The following is a 21,364-nucleotide window of genomic DNA, read 5'->3' as shown; positions in this document are numbered from 1 at the left end:
TGTTTGCAAATGCAAGCAGTGGGTGCATGAGTTGACTGAAGGAGACTGTGGTTGTCGGGTAGGGATCTACCACGAGGTATAGCTCTTAGGCTTTAGCTGGAAGGGAGAGGCTAGCGGCAGAGCTGGGGAACACGTGATCAGCGACCTGCTAGGAAAACCGCTTTTTTTCAGCAGTGTTCTGAATCAGCGAGGTGTTGCTGACCCTTCCTTTTGCTCTGAGCTGGCTGGGTTTTGTTGCTTTTCTGCCCTACCACACACATCCTGACAGTAAAAAATAAACAAATTTTTTCTTCATCCCCCACTCGAGCCCTGCCTTTGTAAATGGGACTGGTGCAAATTTTGGCACGCCAGCTCGAGTAGGCAGCTGTACGCAATGCAAACGGTCTCTTAACTGCTCCGAGTCCAGCATATAGCCCACCCACAGTGAAATGCTTAACTGAGGTTGAAACTAAAAGGGAACATAGTTTATGGAAATTCAGCTGTGGATCGCCATTTCTCTTGTGACTTCTGGCTGTCAGCACTTAGCTGTACAGCATTGCTAGCTATTTAGAGCTGGATGTTCCTCGTAGCAGTGGGTACCCACCTCCTGTAGCTTATAAAGGTGCTGAGAAAGTTGTTGGTGACTAATAAATCACTCTTCATCTATAGTCTTTATTGGTAGTGCTCGTAAAGACTCCAGCTCTGGGTTAGGAGTGTACGCCCCTTCCTAGAAAAGGTCATGCCCTTATCAGTTCAAATTCAGTTCATAAATCTCCCGTTGTATGAAGGAGGATGTTTCTTTTTAGAAGTTTCAGAGGGTATTCTTCCTCCTCCTCGGTGCTGCACTTGAATTTGTTAGTAGTGACTAACAGCTTAACCCAAAACCATTACTAATCCCATAAGCCATGCGTTCCCAGAGGATTTAGGAGTCCAGTTGTGATAGCACCTCAATTTTCTCCCCTCTAAAATGAAAATAGTGATACTCTCTCCTTGGTCATGGCTTTAAGACCTACTTCATTCGCAGGTAAAATTCAGCTCTGTACAGTCAGCTAGTTTATATTCTGGGACCTCGCAGTTCTCTACCTGTCCACACTGGATTCCATCGCACTCCACAGTTCACAAAATCCTTCGGCTTCTGCTCTTTGAAGATGCTAGGAAAACAAGGTAAATGCTTGCTATGGAAGGTGTTTCAAACAAGGTAAAGGTGTGCTGTGGAAGGGGAGTGTTTCTGCACTTTCTTATCCACCCTTTCATTTCTTCCACTCCCCTGCCTCTTGTCACCAAACTTCTGCGCCTTGTCTCCAGGACAACGTGCTGTAGCACGGAGTAATAAGGGAGAAAGAGGTGTAGTAATCAATGGAGTAAGGGGAAAAGAGGCTTAGGCTGAAGGTAACTGCCATGGATTGTGTTACCTCTCTCGTTAGCAACCTCTTGGTAGGTTCTGGGGTTGACTGAGGCCACAGGAGAAGAAAATCATTTCATGTCCTGATGGCCCTGTGTCTGGTTTGCAAAGCAGTGGCACTCTGGCGTCTGTGGATGCTGTATCTCCCTCAGGAATCAGTATAATGCTTTGTATTATCTGTAATTTTCATTAATTAGCCGGAATTAAATCTAAAACTGGTGGCAGATGAATAATTGCTATTTGGTGGGATGCTATGCAAATAAAAAAGAAAGTAGAGCAATGTAGATTTTGGTGCAGTCAAATGTGGAGTTCGACATCCAGGCACGACAAGGACTTGGGGCTTACAGAAGAGCCAGGAACTGAAGGTTTTGCTCCTAACAGGGGGAGGCACAATGAGAAGCAGTAGCTGGAGGCTGAAGCCTGACCCATGCAGACGAGCAGTGAGGCCCTGAATTAGAAGCAGAGAGACTGGGCTAAGCTAGTAGAGGAACGGGTGATTTTTCAGCTCTTGGTGTCTTGAGTGCAAGTTACTGTGCTCCACCTGGGAGTGACTGGGTGAAATCAAATGACCTGTAACACACATGAATTCATATCCGATGATCTAACTGCTCTTGTTGGTCATAAATTCTCTTAAACTTCCAAGGCCATAAAGGTTGCCTGCAGTTTTCTGTTCTCAGTCCCATGGCTTGGTCTGCTATGGACTAAATGCAGAAATTTTTCAGCTCAAGGACGTGTTGGTTAGACACGCCCTGAAGATGTCCCTGGCGTGGTTCTCAGATGCAAGACAACCTATTTTGATGCCGATCATTGCTGCTTTGTTGTTCCAGCTCCTCCCTTTTGGACTGTTTTCCTTGGTTTTGTTTGAGGGAACGGCTGATGGTGTGTGCTTCCCCCTCTCCTTTTTCCTGGCACGGGGCCCGGTTTTTGTTTAATTCTCTCTGAAGATTACATGGTTTCATAGATAATCTGTTGAGAGTTAGGGTATTTCATGTGTCAATAAATGCATCTTGGAATGATGGATGGAAGCCTGGGGCTGGAACTGCAGGAGTGTTTGTGGCTGGGACTGGAGGGGCACTGGAAGGACTGTATGGGAAAGCCCGCATCGTCCCGCTGTCTGCACCTCGTCAGATAGAACAGAGAAAGTGAATTTACTGGGTTCTTTCAAGGCCTGAGAAATAATCCCCTTAAATCTTTGGGAGCATCCTAGTAGGAGACGTGCTTGTGGGAGTCTCTAGTTTACTATCTGCTAAGTTGTGGATTTTATGTCCATATTAGGTATAAGTAGAGGTAGGCTGGCAGATAGAGAGAAGGTCATTGTGACTCCTCTGAGCACAGGATGAGCCTATAATTATTTAACTGAGGCTTCAGTGTTAACTCTTACCATACATTGCAGCAGCTACTGAGGTAGTCCCTGTTACCAGAATTAAAACCAGATATGATGAAAAATTGGGCCAGTGCTAGCACAGATCACTTGGCATGTTCAAGAAAGCCATGACAAGCTAAGACCCCTGGCCAGTTTAATTCAGTTCCTCGTCCGCTGCTATTACCTGCTTCACAAACTGAAAAATCACAGTCTCGCTTCAGGGCAGGAGGAGAGGGAGGCAATGAAAACAGATTTCTCAGGGTCCCACATTTCTATGATTGTATGAACCACACCCTCTAAAATATGAAAATCATCACCTTAAGGATTGTATTTGCATTTCTCTTCTGTAAGGTAAGGGGAGTGGGAGCAGAGGAGTTTAATCTGTTAGCAAACACAAATACACGTTCTTTCCTCCCTGTTACTCTCATTTAAAAAAATGCTGACTCTCTCTTGCAGTAGCAAGACTTCAGAAACCGGTGCTTTGAGACTTCTGATTTTGGGTGCTTTTCTTAAAGGCCAGAGAGTTTGTGCGTGAGCCTCTCCCTGTGCAACAGCAGTGCAATATTGCTCTGGGCTGAGTCACCCCGTATCAGGCGGGTGCTGGTTTCCTTTCGGTAATGTGCAAAATGTTCCCTGCACACATGTGTACGTTCTAAGTTTGTACTGCTGCTTGACAGTTTGTAGGCGCTTCAGTGCCAGAACTGTCTCTTAACACATACAAGCACCTATTGTGACGAGGCCCTGAGCTTGGCTGGAGCCTTCGGGCAGCGCTGCAAGAAAAGAATAATTAATATAATAAGAGGTTCTGAGCGATTGCAGCAGGGGGAAGTTGTGCAGCAGAGAATAAGATGGTTATCAGAGGGGATTTAGCCGATTGTAATGGAGTCAGAGGAAACTGGTATTTTTGAAGTAGAAAGGAAAAAAAACTATTTGAACTCGTAGGGAAGAGGGCACCTGCAAATGAAGCCCAGCGGCTTCTTCCCAGCCCTCCCTGATGGAAACTGCCCCTGCAGACATGAACTGAACAGGAGAAGGATTTTGCATGATCTAAGTTGCTGGGGAAGCGAGGGAGGGAGGGACAAAGGGGCCTAGAGTGCCTGGGAGCAGGAGTGATTGGGCAAGGTGGAAAATAAAGCGATTAAACACACTTGGACTTGCTCAGAGATGGGAGGGGTACATTTTTACTGCTGCCCCAGGGCCCCAAAATGTACTGGCACGGCACTACAGAGAAACCACTAATCCCAGTCACCACAGGGAGGGAACAGGACTTTCTCGTTCTCTCCTGCTCGCCGAGCGTTTGGACCCCTGTCGAAGGAAAGGCTGATGGGTTTAGAGGAAACAGCTGGCTCGAGTCTTACCCTGCGGGAGCTCGCATTCTCAGGACTCGAGAAGAGAGGAGCACCCCGCTGCCGAGTCGCATTCCAGGTCATTTGCTGAGCCCAGATGTTTTCTAATGAGCTCTATGATAAATCCTTTTCCTTTACTACCAAGCACAGTCCCTGCCAGCCAGGTCCATCCCTAGATCTTTCTACTCATGACCAGGCAAGTCAGACGTTGCAGTTCAAGCCACCTAGCCAAATTCCCACTAGGATTTGCGCCTTTCTGCTGTGCCTGTGTAAAGGGATTCAGCACAGAGCTCAAACCTGTTGTCCTAAAGCCTGCTGGAAGTTGCTGGTCCAAATTCCTCCTGTGGCTGAACCTTCCCCTCTAGCCTCCCCTTACCTCTGTGTACGTTATTAAGCGCAGGGTGGATTGACCTGGTGGTCTGAACAAGCAGTGAACTGCTTGGGTGAGTATTAAAAAGCAAGAATGGTATTTGTAAGGGCTGCTCCATCCTTGGATGCTGGAACTACACGGATGTGCTGGCAGGGATGGGAGGATGCACTCCCTCACGTGCTACCCACCACTGCTGTCCACTCCCTTCATCTACCTGAGATGGTGATGGGAAACCATCCCCCAGCTTTTTCAGTAGTAAAATTTTTGTTTCTGTCTCCTGACATGAGTTCTGCTCCCTTCCCCTCAGGCACATATGTCCTTACACACAGCAGTTTGAGGTCTTGAAGGGGTGTCTTGGAGATGTCTCAGGGCTTATTTAGGAATCAAGAAGTGGGAGTTCAACTCCAGCAGGTGATGGTCTGGTGAGAGAAGGGAGCTGATAAAGAGCCATCTTTATTCCAGGTAGCTGCAATAAAATTTTGTACCCTTTTGCAAATGAGATGCTCAGAGGTGAAGTGGATTGACTGATCTGAGATGGCGCAGGATAGTCGGGCAGACCCAGACATCAGTCTCCTAAGTCCCTTGAGGGTCATGCAAGGGGGTTTAGCCCTTGAGCGTGCTTCTTTGGACCCTCTGGAGTGCGACACAGGGATGGTGAACAAAACACAAATTGCTGGGGGAGAGACAAAGGTGAGCCCAGCTGCTGGGAAGGGCAATTCGTTCCTCGTTGCAGCCCTTTGCAGATACGTATGCTCCCGCTCGCTCCCTCTTTTCCATCTGCCTTTCCCATGTGTTTTCTAGTATCCAGCTATGGGCAGGGAGCCTTGGAAGCGTTAGACACAAATAAAAGGAATAGTTGTATTTTTAACTTACAAATACACCCTTTTAATTCTCACGCCCACAGTTCCCAGTCGTGTCCTGACAAGCGGGGAGCCCCTGGCACTGTGGGCGTTTGTCAGCAGGCCCAAAACAGCAAGAGCGGGCGAGGGAGGGAAGCTCCTGGAGATCGGAGAGCGGGTTTCTGCCGTGTCTCAGTGCACAAAAGCCTTGGTGATCCAGCAACAGGGGAAAAGGCTGAGGGGGAACACATAGGTGGGTGTGAGGACATTTTGGGCAAGGCTCTGTGCACCTGTTTTCGTATGGTGTCTGTCTGTGGTGGAAAACAACAGACTGATGAAATGGGCTGTCGTTGGGGGGTGAGAGTGGGGAGTTTTGTCGTACTACGTGTCGTACCACTCGGCATGAAAACAACAGTGTGGTTTGGCACGGGTGTTTTCGGGGCAGGCAGCAAGCTCCTCACAGCCTGCAGGGAGCGGGAGCTGGTAAACGAGGGGGTGATGTGGAGTGAGAGTCTAAAAATGCTGCTGAAGCCAGTGACCCTGCCTTGGGGCAAGGGGTCTGGCCGGTGAGGACGACTCCTTTCCTGCTGGTGCTGCCTCCTTGCTCTCCCTCCCGTCTGCTCCCAGCTGCGGAGCTGCTGCTTCTATCCCGTGCCTGAGCCAGCGTCTGTCCAAATGACATCTGCAGGCATCAGGTCTTCACTCCTTCTGGCTGTGATACCGCGTTGTCAGAGGGGAAGGGGAAAAGTGTTGGCCCAGGGCTTTGACAGCCTCTCGGCAGCTTCTTTCATCCTCCAGCAAGCCTGCTCTGTCACACGGCACCTCAGCCTGTTCCTTCTGACACCAGAGAACCTGAACTCTGCTCCTCGCGCCTCGCCACCCCCGGATCTACAGATTGCTGTGCTTCCCTTTTCTGCTGTTTACAGAACTGGAACATGAGTGAATAGTAGGGAGCAGTGAGTGAACACATCTCTGCACGCAGCCTGGCACTCCACTCAAGTGTAGTCGCATCCCAGCGCCGAGGATCCCAAAAAACCCATCAAAAAGATGAATTGTGGACCTGATACACTTGGGTGAATTTCACCTTAACGCCCATGGTCTGTTGCTTTGTAGCTGGTCACATCTAGATCTTATTTTTCCTCATTTATCCACAGAACTTGCTTCCAAGCCTCTGATGTATCTTCTTTCCCTTGTTGTATTACCCAGAATAAAATAGCCTCCCGGGCAGGCGTTCACTGCTGGTAATACTGGCCATGGGGAACAGGTAGAGATTAGTTAAAGGCCCAAGTTCAGCAGTGGGTGAAAACGCTGGGAGAGTAGAGTTTGGGCTCCTGATGGGGTATGCGATCGTGGCAAAAGGCTTCTCCTTTGTCTGTTTTTGGCCCATTTGGAGCTGAGCCGTTCCATACGGTTCAGAGCCGCGTAGGTTGCATCTAGAAGGATAAGAAAGTGATGATGGAAGCAGGTTTTTGCCATCCTATTTACAAAATCCTATTGTCCCAGAGCTGGAGGAGCCAAGCAGCAGGAAACCGTTCCTTTGCTGGCAGCCTCCAGCCTCTTCATGGAGCACCCAGCCCCAAAGCTCGCGTTCCTCGCTTCTCCCCAGGACTGCTGCCAGGGCACGACCAACGCTGCTCTCAGCACAGCTGTTCCTTTCTTACCATCTCCTCTTCCTGCCTCTCTGATCTCAGTGCAAATCTTCACGCAAACAGGAGCCAGCAGAACCCATCCAAGCCTTGCAGGTATCTTTTGATTTGGGTAGTGCCATGCCAGTGTTTAATGTGGAGGCCTCTATTAGATTAATTACGCCTTTGTAGAAACAGAGCCCTTCCGGTCCCTGATAATTATCGTAGCGATGAATGGGGTTTCGCTGGGATTGTGTTTGTCTGTTAGATTTTTTAATGGGAAAGGGAAAGAAAGAGAAAGAAGAAAGAGAAAGAAGAGAAAAAGAAGAGAAAGAGAAGAAGAAAGTAACAAGAGGAAGGGAAAAGAAAGGAAAAAAAAAAAAAAAAGAAGATAAAACCATCCTCTCTGCTGTTGGAGAACTTTCCAAAGTCTTCTGTGCAGCCAGGACACTACCCCAGCATCAAGTTTTATGTTTAAATAGGAACTGTTTGCGTTCACTGAGCCAAATCCAGACTTTGTTTATGTCCCTGCAGGAGCAAATGCTGGGAAATCACCTTCGGACACAGCTCTTCCCTTGCAGCCAGCGGGTTTCCACGGCCGTGCCTTGCCAGCCGGTGGTTTTTATCACTTGTCGGGGGGGCTCCATCCCGCTCCGTGCGTGGGGTCCCTGCCCATCCCGGGGGCTGCCAGTCCCGCGGCTGTTTTGGGGATCGTCCCTTCGGGGCTCCGGCTGCAACGGGGCACCGGGACAGGGAAAGCGGCCGGGGCGGGGGGGGGGGGGTGAGGTGACCGGAGGCGGCTGCTCGGGGCTCCCCGCACCCCTCCGCACCCCTCCGCACCCCCGAGCCCGCAGCCCCGCTCCCCTCCCTCCTCCCGATTGTGCAATGGCGAGCGGCGGGGCCGGCGGCACCGCCCGGAGCCCGGCACCGGGGGGAGGGAGCGGGGAGGGAGGGGAGAAGGGAGGGAGGGAGGGAGGGAGGCTCCCGTTCCCCGGCTCCCGCCCGCCCCGCGCCTCCGGGGGCCGCGGCGCCGAGGATGCGGCAGCCGCCGGGTACCGCGGGGCTGTAGGCGCCCGCCCGCGGCCCCGGATCCCCATGGGATGCGCCCGCCGTCGCCTGGGTGGTGAGTACCCCTTGGCTTTGTGTTCCCCCCCCCCCCCGCCCCCTCCGCCCCCAAAACGAAGCGGACCGGCTGCTTTTTTTTTCCTCCGCTGATCAGCACCAGATTTTTTCCACCTCTTTTCCTCTCCCTTCCACTCTTCCCCGGGTGATTGATGGCCGGGAGGATGAGAATATTGCCACGGGCAGAAATCGGTTGCAGATGAAGCGGACTTTGGGCGATCTGCTGCAAAATCCTTGAACTGTTTCCACCGCCGCTTTAGCTCAAATAAAATAAAAGAATGAGATGTGGGGAGCCGCGCTGTATCGGTTGCACATCTGCAGTACAGAGTCCTTCCCGTCTACTTCGGGTTTGGAACAAAAGTGCTGAGGAAAGAACGGCAGCGTTCAGTGTATCGATAAACCGCCGGATGTGTAGTAGTTTGCGTATCGTAAAGGAAGGAAATTTTCCCGATGGCAAGGGGGTAAACTTTTATTACTGGGAAAGTTTGCACTGGGGATGAATTTACATCCATGGATCCTGCAAATAGTTCTTGTGCTTACTGGAAAGCTTTATATCCAGTATATCTCTACCTGGTTCTTGAGTCGTAACTTAGTATTTCAGTTTGTCTAAGTATTTGTGGCAATTCTTATTTGTTGTATCCCATAATCTCAGCATTTTTATGCAGTGGGGATTTATCTTTTTCTCTGAGAGGTGTTCGGTGGACAGAACAGGCTTTAGCTCATTTTCAGGCTGCATTAAAGTTGATCTGGACAATCCCTTATTGCCTACTAACATTTCTCTTACAAGGGCACTCTTATGAGAAACTTAGGCTTTGCTCTGCGATTTAACTTTTACTTACGTGCAGGATTAACCCCATCGAATTCAAAATTGAGCCTGTGTGAAGTGTTTGTGGAGTTGGGGCACCGTAGCTTTGCCATGCGGGTTTTTGGGGGAAAAATCTGCACCCAACTGAAACGAGTGGGAAAGATCCTAGTGATATGGCGAGACCCAGATTTGTATTTTTACCCTAAGAACTTAATGTCCTCTTTGCAATGTCCAACCAGCCAAAAATCAGCTGTGTACAATGGGCACTTTTGCTTTTCGAAGGCGGTCCCCATCTCGAAAAAGGCAGCTCGCCTCAAATTTGCAAACCGCAGGATGGGAAATGGAATTTGCCTTCAGTATAAAAATCCCAAGTGTTTGCAAACAGCCCTGAGAAGAATCCAGGCTCTTGGCTTGACCTCTCCATGCTGAATTCCAGCTTGGGGAGTCTGCGGTCTCACAAAGAGGGAGAACGAGCGAAGTCTTGCTGAGCGCCTGGTCGTCTTACCAGAGAGAGGAAAACAATTGAGCTGGAGGGAGTTTTAGGTGCCCAGAAAGCGCAGGATTGGGCCACAAGCCAAACTGCTTTTAAAGTAGCCTTGAAGACCTGCCCGTATTGGAGTAAGTTTGCTCCTGGTGTGTGTTGGCATTGCCGAGGTCGTGTTAAGCTGGTATAGTTGTGGGAAACCTGCCCGAGAAGCAGAGTAAACTCCCGGGCAGTTATTCCTCCCCCGGCTCTGTGCTGTTCCCATTTCAGTGTCAGCAGGACCTCCGCCGGCTCCCGTGTCGTAGCTGCAGCGACTACGGGGCAGGCAGAGCCGGGGGGCTTGCTCCGTCCGAAGGCCTTGCTCCCAATCTTTTATTTTTAAATCTGAAAGAAAAGAAACCTCTACTGTAGTCGCCCAGGCTCGGAGATCCCCTGCAATAAAGCAAGGACCAGTGGGTCCAGCACGGCTTAGGGCAAAGAAACTTCACAGCCGCTCAAATCGGGCTCTTAAAAACCTGAGCGGCTGATAAAATCATCTTTGTAGGGGAGGACGTAGAAATGAGGGGTGGTCTGTCCTCCGCGCCTCCCATTAGCTCTGGCAGGAGCTGTGCTCGCTGTTTCCCCGGACCTTTGTTTCTTGCACAACGCTCTTTAGGGAGGGAGCAACATGGGGCAGTGGGGGCCAGGGCTTTCCTGGGCGTAAATCAGCACCGAAGGTGGGAATAGAGCAACTCAACACTCATTTCTACCAGTTGTGGAGCTGGGCTGGGCCACTGCCCCCATTCCAGCCAAGATTTCAGTCCTTTGGAGCTGAGCTTTGGAAATGGTGTCAGGATCAGACCCTTGCTTTGGTCATTCTCTCCACTGTGGCTTAAGCCTCCGTCCTCTCCGATGCAGAGCTCAGATGACGTCCAGAGAGGGGAAAAGACTGGCGTTCGGTTCATGGTTTGATTTCAGTGTGCTTGCTGGGCCCGATCCTGCAGTTTTAGGAGAGACTGTCTAAACGTCAAGTGTGATGTCGGCCCCCCAGCGCGTCTGGTAGCGATTGAAAATACTAACTGGGCTGCGAGCTCTTACCTTACCCCGAAAAGCCTCCGGCCCCCCAGTGCCGCGTGTTTTTATGCTTCAGTATCGGAGATATTGCAGTCAGTGCCGTGGGTAAATAACACAGGCGTTGGGGTTTATGTCCTCAAAACGGAGCAGGCTGGTGCAGTGCACAGCAGATATTAAAAAAGGGCAAAATAGCACTCAAATTGACTGGATTTTGGCTGTTGTGGCCAGGATATGGCCCAAACGGGTGTAAAGGGAGAGGGAAACGGCAGGAAGGATCCTGAACCGTCACTGAAAAGATCCACAGCTTCAGCTGCAAACCCCGTTCTCCTTCCCTCTTTCCACCTCTTGCTCCAGCGTCTGGGAACATGATCCTGCAAGCGCAACCCCGCTGCGTCGGACAGGGCTTGATTTTTTTCTGCAAGTTTGGTAATGAATGAGCGAGCAAGCCGAAAGCCAGCGTGGTTGGCATTTGAGACAACTCCCATCTCCGACTGCAGGATGGCCTTACGCGGCGTGTGTGCTAAATTAAAAAAAAATAATAATCCTGGTGGCCACTATGTACTAGAACTGGTTTTATCTGGTTCCAGTTATGCTTGTTTTGAGTAAGACAAGTGGTGCCAGATTCTGATCTCATTTGCACCAGTGGAGTCATTCGGAGGAGCCAGTCCCAGTTTACCTCACTCTAAGTGAAAGCAGAACTGGGCCTGCTGGGAGAAGCGCTCCCCGGGGAAATCGCTGGGGCTCGTGTGCGAATCAAACATGGGGAAAAGTGAACGACTCGGGACCCTTCCCAGAGGCGGCCTGGGTTTTACCGCTGGCCCTGTGAAAGCTGTTTTCGCCAAAAAAGGAGGGGGAGAGGCTGTGGCTTCATTTGGAAGGGAAAATGGTGTGAGTGTGCACTCCGGAGTGAGCCAGGTGCTTTGGGGAGATGCCATCGGCAAGCGAGAGTGGTCAGGCTTTTGGTCAGTGGTGCTGTGGAGGAGGAAAAGAGAGAGCCCCTTTCCACGCGGGGTGGGAAACTGCTGCTTGCAGGGGTCAGAGAGAGTTTTAGAGAGCAAGCAGCCCGGCTGGAGGCCAGGACTCGCTGTTATTGCGTGGGATTTTCAAAGGGTTTGGGATCCACGGTCCACGTTGGGACACCTGTGGTTCCTCCTGGAGGAGCTGGGCTGCCCACGCTGCCCGCGCCGGCTGGCTCTGCCTGCCTGCTCTGCGGCAGCCAGCCCGTGGGACGGCTGTGTGGGAAACACCAGCTCCGGGGGAAATGCAGGAGGGAGTCGAGCCTTGTTCAGGTCCAGGCATGCGAGCAAGGCCTCTGGCTGAAACGCTGCTAACAGCTGTGTTTGAAAGCGCCTGTTTTTTTGTATTATCTGCAATGCGCTCAGATCCGACCTACCGCTGGGACTGTGCTAGCCAAAGCGTGTTGCGGACCAGTCCTTCCTTGCGCAGGGTCTCCGACAGAACCTGGACACTCTCCCTTTCCCCGCTTCACCCAGGCTCCCCCAAACTGCCGGCTGCTGGAGGCTGGTATCAGTCTTGTTTTCCCGGTCCCCAGCACAGCTGATCCTTGCTCCCGTCCCGCTGCTCTTAGGGGCTGCAGAGCCCCACATTTTGAGCAGATGCTTAAAGAAGAGAGGGAGTAGGGGGTCATATGGGACCAGGATATATTCCTGTGCTTTGGGTTGATGCATTTTCCTGACTGTGATTGTTCTTAATGCTGACAAAATGGAGCAATTGAAATAAATTACCAGAAACTGTTTATATGACTCTTGCCTCCTCCTCAGGCCGTTAGTGTGTCCCTTTCCTAGCAGAGCTCCTTTAGGACCCCATTCTAAGCCTATCTAAGCCCATAGGTAGCTTTCCAATGACTTTTGTAGGTAAAAAAGCTTGTTTTTTTTTTTTTTCCAGCTGCATAAAATGAGTTTCTCGAGTGCTCAGTGCCTGGTGGAGAAGCCAGATTTAAACTCCCAACATACCAAAGTGTTTTGAAATTCTGTCCAAAGCGGGGAGGGGAGAGGACTTTCAAAATTCTTCACTGCTTTTCTCTATTTCTGCTTTATTTTTGTGAATTTCTTGGGTGAAAATTAATACGTTACAGAAAGGGAAGCTCCAACATTTGCTTTAGAAAGGGGCAGAGGCAGCCAGATGCACAGTGAGAAGTGACATGGCTTTTGCTCCATTGTCAAAAAGTTTTGGGAATTGATTCTTGTGCATCTTAAATAGCAAAGGTCTTCCTATGGTAGCTCTTTTTTTTATTTTTATGTAATTTCTTCCCAGATTTTGCAGCTCAGCAATCAAGACTAAAGCTCTCAGCTCAGAAGAGATCTCTGTGTTCAGACTCATCTGTCTTGCTGTCCTGAACAATTACTTCTAGACATTTTCAGTGTGTAGTTCTCTTCCCCGGCAATATTGTCGTGACATCAAGCAGATTAATTTGAGCTTCTGAAGCAGAGTCCCCTAAAGAATGTTGCACTTTGTATGTTTTGCAACCAATTTGAAAAATGTAAAGCTACCAAGGGTTTAGCTAAATGCAAATTTCAGACAAGGGGAAAGTATTGAATAGGGGAAAGTATTGAATAAAATCAGTTGTTTTGATGTTTTTTTTTTCAGTTCACAATGATTTTTCAGGTTTTCACAGTTTAGATTTAAACTTTTCCTGCTAATAATGCTGGTTGATAATATTTTTTGTTCCATGTAGGCAAATATTATTAGAGTGAGATCCCGAAGAGGCAATTCCCTGTAGTAGTGAGAAGTTACTGTATAGACAAAATCCTGTGTCTAAGGAGACCCGTGCTCTGGATCTTTCTGCAACAGATACGTGTTTCTTTCCAGTTGTCACCAAATCAGACCCTTACTGTGGCTTTGCTTCCTTTTAGGTGCCTAAATAATCAGTTGCCTTTTAGCACTTCCAGCTGCCTGCAACCCAGCTCGCTCCTGGCTGCCTCCACGCAGAGGAGTGATCCCACCCAAGTCCTTGGAGAGCTCTCCCTTCTCCAGGCAGCGACCCCTCCTTGCCCTGGAGCACGATGTCCTTGTGTGACTCCCCCGCCACGCAGCGGTGTCCCGGCCTGACTCCCACCTGCCTGGCAGTGCAGCATTTCCCCCAAGCACCTTCCTGTCAAGGAATACGCGCCACATCGTGTGGGGCAAGGGCTGTTGGCAGCCATCCCTCCCCTCCTGCCCTGGGCATCCTCTTCCCTCGAAGGAAGTCTGGTGCTCCAAAGACCTCCCTGTGCTTTTCCCGCTCTCTCTGCACCCATCAGCTCACTCGGTGTACGGTGCTCTCCTGTCTCTGGTCTTACAAGCAGGGAAACTGAGGCAGTGCACTCAGCAGCGCATCTCTGGGCCCTCCTCTTCTCCCAGCAGCGCCACGCAGCAGCTTTTCCCAGCAAAATCGCCAGATAACTAGTTGTACACAAAGGCAGAACCCAGTACTGCTGTGACTCATGTCTGACACTGACTTGGGGTTGCTCTTGGCAGCGTGGCGTGGTGTGGCTTGAGAGGCAGGCTGAGTGGGAAGCTGGCTCCGTCGGGCAGGACAGCTGTGTGTCCAGGATGGCAGGAAAGGAGGGTGGAGGTCCCAGCTCTGATCCAGACCAGGAGCTGAAACCTTCGCCTTGTCCATCTCTGCTGAGATCTCATGAATCTCACACAAGGACTTGAATCATGGAGTTAGGCGCCAAGGTAAGGCCATTTCCTGGCTTTGGACCTCATTTTCCTGAGCTACAGCGTGGAGCTGACACTGTTTCTGTGCTGTATTCGCAGGCTTTGAGCCTTGGCTAAGCAACGTTTGTAAAGCTAAGGGGTTTCTTGTCTCTCAGAACCTGGGATGCTGCGTGTGTGGCCATAAGCACAGTATACCTGTGTCTGTGTTTTTATGTATTTGGCAAAATTGCAAGATCCTGGATAAGAAAAACACCTATAAACATATTAAATACTCATTAAGTGTTCCCCGTGTCCACCTGCAGGCTTGTCTGGTATTATGGTGTAAACTTCCCTCTGGAAAAAGAGGGTAAAACTGATTAGATCTTTTTTATTTTCCTCCAGAAGTGTTTGGTTTCCAAATGGCCGGGAACAGCTGTGGGCTGGATGGTGGGAACGTGGCCTCCGAGGTAATTCCCGTGATCGTCCTCCGGCCGATGTAACGATGTAGATTTTCCCAGCTGCTTCCAGGCATTGGCGGGCTTGTCCTGTTTGCAGGACTCCTGAGAGTCCCCAGGACTGCCGGGATGGGAGGAAGCTCTTCTAGGTGACACAAAACATCTGAGCCTGCTACCACCAGCTCTCAAAACCAGGCTCATGGGAGCCTCGGCTGTTGACAGGACTCCAGCCAGGGCCTTGAAGGGATGCTGAGCTGGTCCAGCTGAGACCCACCAGCCTTGGACATTTTGCCCCTCAGCTCCTCAGGCACGGGGAAAAACTGGAAAAGGGGCTCCGGGGCTGCTCAGCACAAGGCTGCAGCTGCGCGGGCGCTGAGAAGTTGTTTGTCTCTGGAGTCCAGGATGTGCCAGGCTGAAGGGCTGAGTCATTTGATTTCTGAAATGCGTGCTGAAGGGATGGCGGAGGAAGAAGCCATGCGGTTCCCTGCAGAGGGAGAGGGGGGAGATCCTCACGGGCTGATGGTTCTGTCGGAACTGAGCTGAACTTTCTACTTGAAAAGCTTTGACTAGCAGGAAAAAAAAAGTGCACCAGTGCAGAGAAGAGAAAGAAGCCCCTGTGTGCGGGGAAGTCCTCGCTCCCGCCAGCAGGCCAGGGCTGGGGTCAGCTCCGGGGAGCACACACTTGTTCCTTTAGGGGCTGCAACGTGTAATTTAGCTTGTCAGGGAGGAATGTGCTCAGTGCCTTTATTTAATCGGGAGTTTGCAAACCTGCTCGGGTGCCTTGTCTTCCTTTTTCCCTTCCCTTCCCGGCTGGGGGGAGAAGGAACACGGTGCTTTTGTCTCCGACCCTGTGGCTGCTGTCAGATGAATGGTTTTAGTGGCAGCTCTGTTCGCATGACTGGTTTGAACCATGCCAGCGAACACGCCGCGGTTGTGAGCAGGCTGTTTCCAGCCCCAGCTCCCTCCCAAACTCAGTTGCATCAGATGTTTTCCTAGGCACTGGCATAAACCTTGGTACTTACTAGAAATGTGGCCCTGCAGGTTCCAGAGAATTCTCAGGAGAGGGAAAAACACCCTATGGATATGGCCTCTTCGGGGCTTAAAATGAGCGGGGGACAGCAGTGCTCAGCACCTGAGTGCCCTGAAGAGTCGGGTAGAGGTGTGACTGCTCCAGCTCTGCAGCGGTTCCCCCCTCACCAACAGCCCCTCTGCCAACCAGACCAGCGGCCGTGCTGGTTACAAAGACGTCGCTGCTCAGGAAAGGACAGGGCTTAAACATGTGTTTAAGTGCTTCCCTGAATCCAGGTCCTGGGCTTTAGTAGAGCACAACCTCACTCATCTTCCTCTCGGTATCCAGGCAAGGCAGGAGCCCAGATGCTCGGAGATGATCCTTGGTGCCTCTGGCACTGGATCTGCTCTCACCCGTGCTGCAGAAATGCCTCTCTGGTGAACACCTCCCTCCAGGAGAAAAAAAAAAAGGTCCCATGGAAACAGAGCTATCAGTGCAGAGAGAAATTTTTGCTTCTTTGCCGCTGGGTAGGGATGCAGAGAAACCTGGAAAAAAAACCCAGCCGCCACCTTTCTTTGGAAAGAAGGAAATTGCTCTCTAATCGGGCATGTGGAAGTGAACTTGTGTGCGACTCCAGAGGAATTTCGGCTGTTCCCCGGGGGGTTGTGATTGCTGTTTGGGTCACATCCCAGCTCTGATCTTGGACTGGCCTTTGGGAGCGGGATTCCTCAGCACGGAGCCACTGGCATTTGAGGAATGAGTGATGCTTTCTTCAGAAAACCAAGCAAACTGAGTTTGTGTGTGTGTGTGCTTCTTAGCAGAAATTGCATATTTCCCCCACTGAAAATGAAAAAAAATATTCAGGGAGCAGAAGTAAGCCTTAAGAGTTGTCTTCAGGACAAATGTATTTAACCGCACTGCTCTCATTAATGGCAGTGCAAGTTCAGGGGCGAAAACCCTCTGCTTATCTCAAACCCAAACCTGCACCACTGCTTTCCGCAGGTATTCTCAGCGGGGACCCATGGGATTCACATGAACAAGTCCTGGGAGGTTTGGGAAGCCAGGACTATAGAAGTGTTGCTGCGTTATACTGTTATGGTTCCTTTATCACCAGAAAATAAGGAAATTTAGCAAAGACCCCACCTGATTCCTCAAGAGATCCTGGGGCCAGGGAATGAGGATGCCCTTTTCTGGCTGGGATGGAGGCTGGGGAAGCGTCTCTCTCTTGTGTCTCTCTTGATTCAGGTCCAGGAGGTTGGACTCAGTGGAGAGGTAACAGGGCAAAACCCTCTGCCCCATAATGATCTTAAAATGTGTGAGCTGAAGCTGTGAGAGCTGTTTAATGAGCCATTGCAATAGTTTAGGTAAACGTGGTGGTTCTCCAGCCAAGGATGTGTTGGTGAAGACTGTGCAGATAGACTGAGCGTCCAGGGGAACGCCCGGCTGGGAATCCCCAGCGCAGAGCCGCCTCTGACACCGGTGTCTGACAAACAAGGCGTTTTTTCGCTCCTTCCCGGGTGAGCATTAGAGGGCTGGGCCCAGGAGCCAGGGGAATCAGCAGGAGTCTTTCCAGTGTGGGCTTTGGATCTCTGTCTGGATAAATAAATGGAAGGAAATAACAAATAACATGGTTCTAACAAATATTTTAGAAAGTATAAATGTCTGCCTTTCACCGTGACTCTATCCAAACCCCACAAAGGAAAAAATTTCCCAGTTTCTATGATGCTTTTCCATCTGCCTTTCCCCAGTGCCTGGGAGTGTTAGCGCAGGCACCTTAGCTGGAGAACGCCGCTGGCGCAAGGAAACCCTGCATGGGATTTCTCTGGGGGCAGTGAGCAGCCGGCCGCCCACCTTTGCGAGCGAGGTTTATGCTGGGTATGAAGAGGACCCCCCTTCTCTGCAGACCGAGTTCCTGTCCTCAGAGTAACCCTTTGCTGAACGTGAATGGCTCTGTACAAATAAATGCTGTACCGGTCTTTCCTGTGGGTTTTTTGCCCCTGGGTTGGGGTTTCCACGTTTCCTTCCTTGCTGCTGCCTTGCAGCGACACCTGCTGTGCAATTTTGGGGGAAGAGTGGGTTTCCTTCCCGGGAAAGCGGTCTCGTTTCTGTGGGAAGGCTTGCGGCAAGGCCAGCTTTGGCTTTTAAGGTGAGAGAAAAGGAAATGGGGAAATCTGCACCTTCCTCAAATAAAAACATTTCTGCGGTCTGCGACTTCTCCGTCCTGGCTCGGCCTGTGGCGGTGACGCTTTTGTTTTGCAAACTTATTTGCTCTCTGTCTCCAGTTGTAGGATTTTGGCAGAGCTGGCCATGATGTTATGGTTCGTGGTTGGTGCCCTCTTCCCAGTGCTGCTTCTGGCCGCGCCGCCCCCCATAAACAAGCTCGCCCTCTTCCCGGACAAGAGCGCTTGGTGTGAGGCGAAGAACATCACCCAGATCGTGGGGCACAGCGGCTGTGAGTCCAAGTCCATCCAGAACAGGTATGGATCCACCCTCAGAGCTGGATGCAGCTGATTTCCATTTGCTGATGGCGCTGCAGTGGCTTTGGGGACTGTCACTCACACGAGAAGCCAGGCACAATGTCCTGCCTCTGCCCGGCTGCCCTCTGTCTCAGTGGAAGGTCAAATCTCTTTCTGCCTTTTTTTTTGGGAAAAGCAGGCACCTCCCCTGAGCCCTCACCCCTCCTGTTGTCTTTGCAGGGCCTGCCTGGGACAGTGTTTCAGCTACAGCGTCCCCAACACCTTCCCTCAGTCCACAGAGTCCTTGGTTCACTGCGACTCCTGCATGCCAGCCCAGTCCATGTGGGAAATCGTGAGTATCCCTGCCTGCTCCACTGTCCTTCTGCGGCTGGGGATGGCTTTGCTCAGGGGCTCTCAGCTTCGCTCTGCCACCGCTTTGGGGCAAGTCCTGAGGTTTCCCCAGTCGTGGTTTCCTTCCAGGGTGTCTCTCGGGTGACTTTACCCTTTCCTGAGACGCCTGCGTGGAACGGGCTGCTGGAGGCAACGTGACTGCTGTGATGAATGATGCATTTGTCACGTTTGCAGAGGCATCCTCCATCAGTCCCAGCATTATTCATCCCCGCGCTCTTCCTGCGCGCCTATTCTCTTCACCACTCCCTTTGTCACCTCCTCCCACTTGGGAGCTTTTGCCTTCAATGGCCAGAAGTGCTTCCCACAGCCCATCTGCCGGGCACCCTCAGACCTCACGGTTTCATGCCACCATTGATCCTGGCAGAGCTGTAGCCCTAGCCTCCCCGGCAAGTGTAGGCACCCAGGGAGCTGTGTTCAGCTCTCTGCTTTGCTTTCAGCTCAGACATCTGGGCAGATGGTTTAGTCCAAACTAAGAGATGCTCAGCAACGTGTCTCGTGGGTGGCCTTTGCAGTTACCACCGATAGATCTGTGCCAGTAGTGCCTGGGAGCAGTTACCTGCTTGAGTGGGTGCATTTCCCCCGGGTCTCTGCAGCTTGGGACCTGTGAGACGTTCCCAGAGCACTCCTGGACTTGCAGCCTGACTGTGGAGGTTTGTGTGTATGGGGAGTGAACCATTCTGGCTCAAAATACCATCTGCGGGGCACGGGGCAGGTAAGGCCACCCGCAGCAGGATGGCTGTCGGGGTGTTGAGCCTGTGCACTCACCCGTCGTGTCCTTTTCCCTCTGCCCAGGTGACACTGGACTGTCCAGGCAACGACGAGATCCCCAGGGTTGACAAGCTGGTGGAGAAGATACTTCACTGTAGCTGCCAGGCTTGCGGGAAGGAGCCGAGCCACGAGGGAGCCCTGTTCAACGTCTACCTGAACGCGGAGGAGAACATGCCCGCTGAAGGTCCCAGCCCCCATCACTATGCCCACCACCAACAGGAGGTGGAAGAACCTCCTGCCTCCAGCCACCACCACCACGAGGAGGAGGGCGATGAGTGACCTGGCCCTTGCGGACTGTCCTTGCAGCCAGTGGCACGGGCAGGGGGTGTGTGTGAGGGAGAGGGCCGGGGTTTGGGGAGGGAGGGGGGTGATGGAGTCTTTCCTGTCTAATAGCTACCCTCACGCTTTGCTCTCCACGACACCCCGGGGCTGGAGGAATGTTCCGAGGCACAAGCAGGGCTGAGGGGCGGACGTGGGGCTGGAGCTGCAGGGAGAGAGAGGAGGGCTTGGGCATTTCTGATGCAAAACTACTTGCACATAATAGTAATAATATATTGAGAGGGGCGGGAAGCCGGACGAGGGGGCTTCGGCTGAGAGCAAAGCTCGGCTGAGCTGGGCTTCCCGGGGGCTGCCTGCAGGCTCCTCAACCTGCTCTGGAGCCCTTGCTGGCTTCTTCTGGGTTTTTCTCTTGTAAACAGCTCCTACTTGGAGTGGAGGAAGAAGGGATGCGGCCTCTCCACAGTCCCACGGGAGATGCCCGTCTCCCCTAGGGTATGCGGGACTGGTGGCATCCCTTCTTTCTCCTGTCCGCCCTTACCTGCCTGAGGACATGGGGGCTCAGCGTGGACACGCTGTCCTCCTGGCACCCGCCAGCTCAGCCCCGGCCCCCTCGTACTGGGTGGCTCTTGGGGAGTATTTTGCCCTGGGATGTGCCTCTGCGTGCGTGAGGTTGCTGGGAGCCGTGGTGGTGAGAGCCCTTTCTTTGCGGGTTCTCAGGGCCACCACGTAGCTCCCGGGGGGATGAGGGAGCTGCACTGTGCCGTGGGCGCTGGGGTTTCACATTTTGTGGCCCGCAGGGGAAGGCCAAGAGCGGGATCACACTGGGGTGGTCTGGGTGGGAGCCAGCACCTCTCTTCCCTCTCCCTGCTGCACTTTAACCGTGGTGGAGGGAGAAGGGGGACAAGTGCCAGGATGCCGATGTCCTGCGTGGGGGAGGGCTTGTGCAGGGCTGGGGGGGCTTGGGGTGGGGGACAGCCCCGGGCTCCTCCTGCTGCCCCTTTCTCTCTGGTGTATAAAGCTGATTCTTTGGCGCTGTCCTGACAAGAGCTTCCAGAGCTTGTAATCGATGCCTCCCCCTCCTTTTTACAAGGTTTGTTTTTTTTTTTTTTTTCCTTAAATAAATTAGTTGTGACTTCAATTTCTCAGTGCTCTGATGCCTGTCTGGTTTTTGGCAGTAGGCTCCTCAGTGCTGATGGGGGAGAGGCCGTTTACACCCAGAACACCAGGCGGGACAGCAGCGCAGGAGGGTCCAGGGTACGCGAGAGCCATGGTTCCCTTCAGCTTTCTGCTGCAGTCAGTTCGGGAGGAGGAGGGAGAGCCGCTGAAAGGAAAACTTCCCAAATACTCGGCATATGGGCATGGCTGCACTGGGGCCCGTGTCCTCGCTGAGGCCTGGAGGTGTAAGGGCTGCTGGGTCCCACTTGTGTGGGAAGTGTGTGGGGTCTCTGCGGGGTCACAGAATCTTTATCAGCTCTGTTGCCACTAGGTGACACTCTTGGTCCAGCGCGTTTTGTGGCATCCAGATGTTCATGGCCTCCAGGAGTGCCTCTGGAGTGGACGAAGGCAAACTTGGACATGGACGTCCCTTCATGGGTGAGAAGGGGACACCAGTGTCTTGGCTGAAAACCAGTGGGCTGTTTCCAAGGGTATTTGGACCAAGTGTTCCCTGGGCAGGGCAGAGCGTGCCCTTGCAAATTTTCCAGTCCCACTGATGCCTGGCCACCCAGCATGGTTGTGCCCTCAGAAACGATCAGATGATGCTCTCCTGTCTGAGCCTAACGCTGGGGAAGGTCCTGTCTGCTCCTGGAGAGCAGAAGGTCATGCTGTGCGGGTGGCCAGCTCTTCTTGCCCCTCTCTTTGAGTCCCAGGCTCTGGGGGCTCTGTGCAGGTTTGGAGAGCAGCTCTCCGGATGGCGAAACGGGACAGCGTTTGTGTTAAGGCAGCAGTTGCTACAAT

At 52.0% G+C, this 21,364-nt stretch overlaps 1 protein-coding gene across 1 annotated transcript; it reads left to right on the top strand.

Moving 5' to 3' along the window:
* The first annotated feature begins 7,916 nt into the window (after positions 1-7,916).
* NBL1 (NBL1, DAN family BMP antagonist) lies at positions 7,917-20,544 on the top strand. The gene is made up of 4 exons (XM_086764506.1): positions 7,917-8,047; positions 17,777-17,971; positions 18,191-18,302; positions 19,154-20,544. Exons 1-4 carry the CDS (start codon positions 8,025-8,027, stop codon positions 19,406-19,408), a joined length of 585 nt encoding a protein of 194 aa, XP_086620632.1. The 5' UTR covers positions 7,917-8,024; the 3' UTR covers positions 19,409-20,544.
* Positions 20,545-21,364: the final 820 nt, after the last annotated feature.

Source organism: Chlamydotis macqueenii, chromosome 21 (assembly GCF_036417535.1).
Source record: "Chlamydotis macqueenii isolate bChlMac1 chromosome 21, bChlMac1.mat, whole genome shotgun sequence".
Classification (NCBI taxonomy): domain Eukaryota; kingdom Metazoa; phylum Chordata; class Aves; order Otidiformes; family Otididae; genus Chlamydotis; species Chlamydotis macqueenii.
The sequence above is the reverse complement of the archived record's forward strand: the minus strand, read 5'-3'. Positions and strand labels throughout refer to the sequence as shown.

What these genes read in the sequence shown, in the direction of transcription:
- NBL1 (XM_086764506.1), top strand. Translation starts at nt 8,025, where the DNA reads ATGCGCCCGCCGTCGCCTGGGTG. An exon ending in CGCCCGCCGTCGCCTGGGTG is followed by an intron (nt 8,048 to 17,776) that starts GTGAGTACCCCT and finishes CTCTGTCTCCAG; the next exon opens with TTGTAGGATTTTGGCAGAGC. An exon ending in CCCAGTCCATGTGGGAAATC is followed by an intron (nt 18,303 to 19,153) that starts GTGAGTATCCCT and finishes CCCTCTGCCCAG; the next exon opens with GTGACACTGGACTGTCCAGG.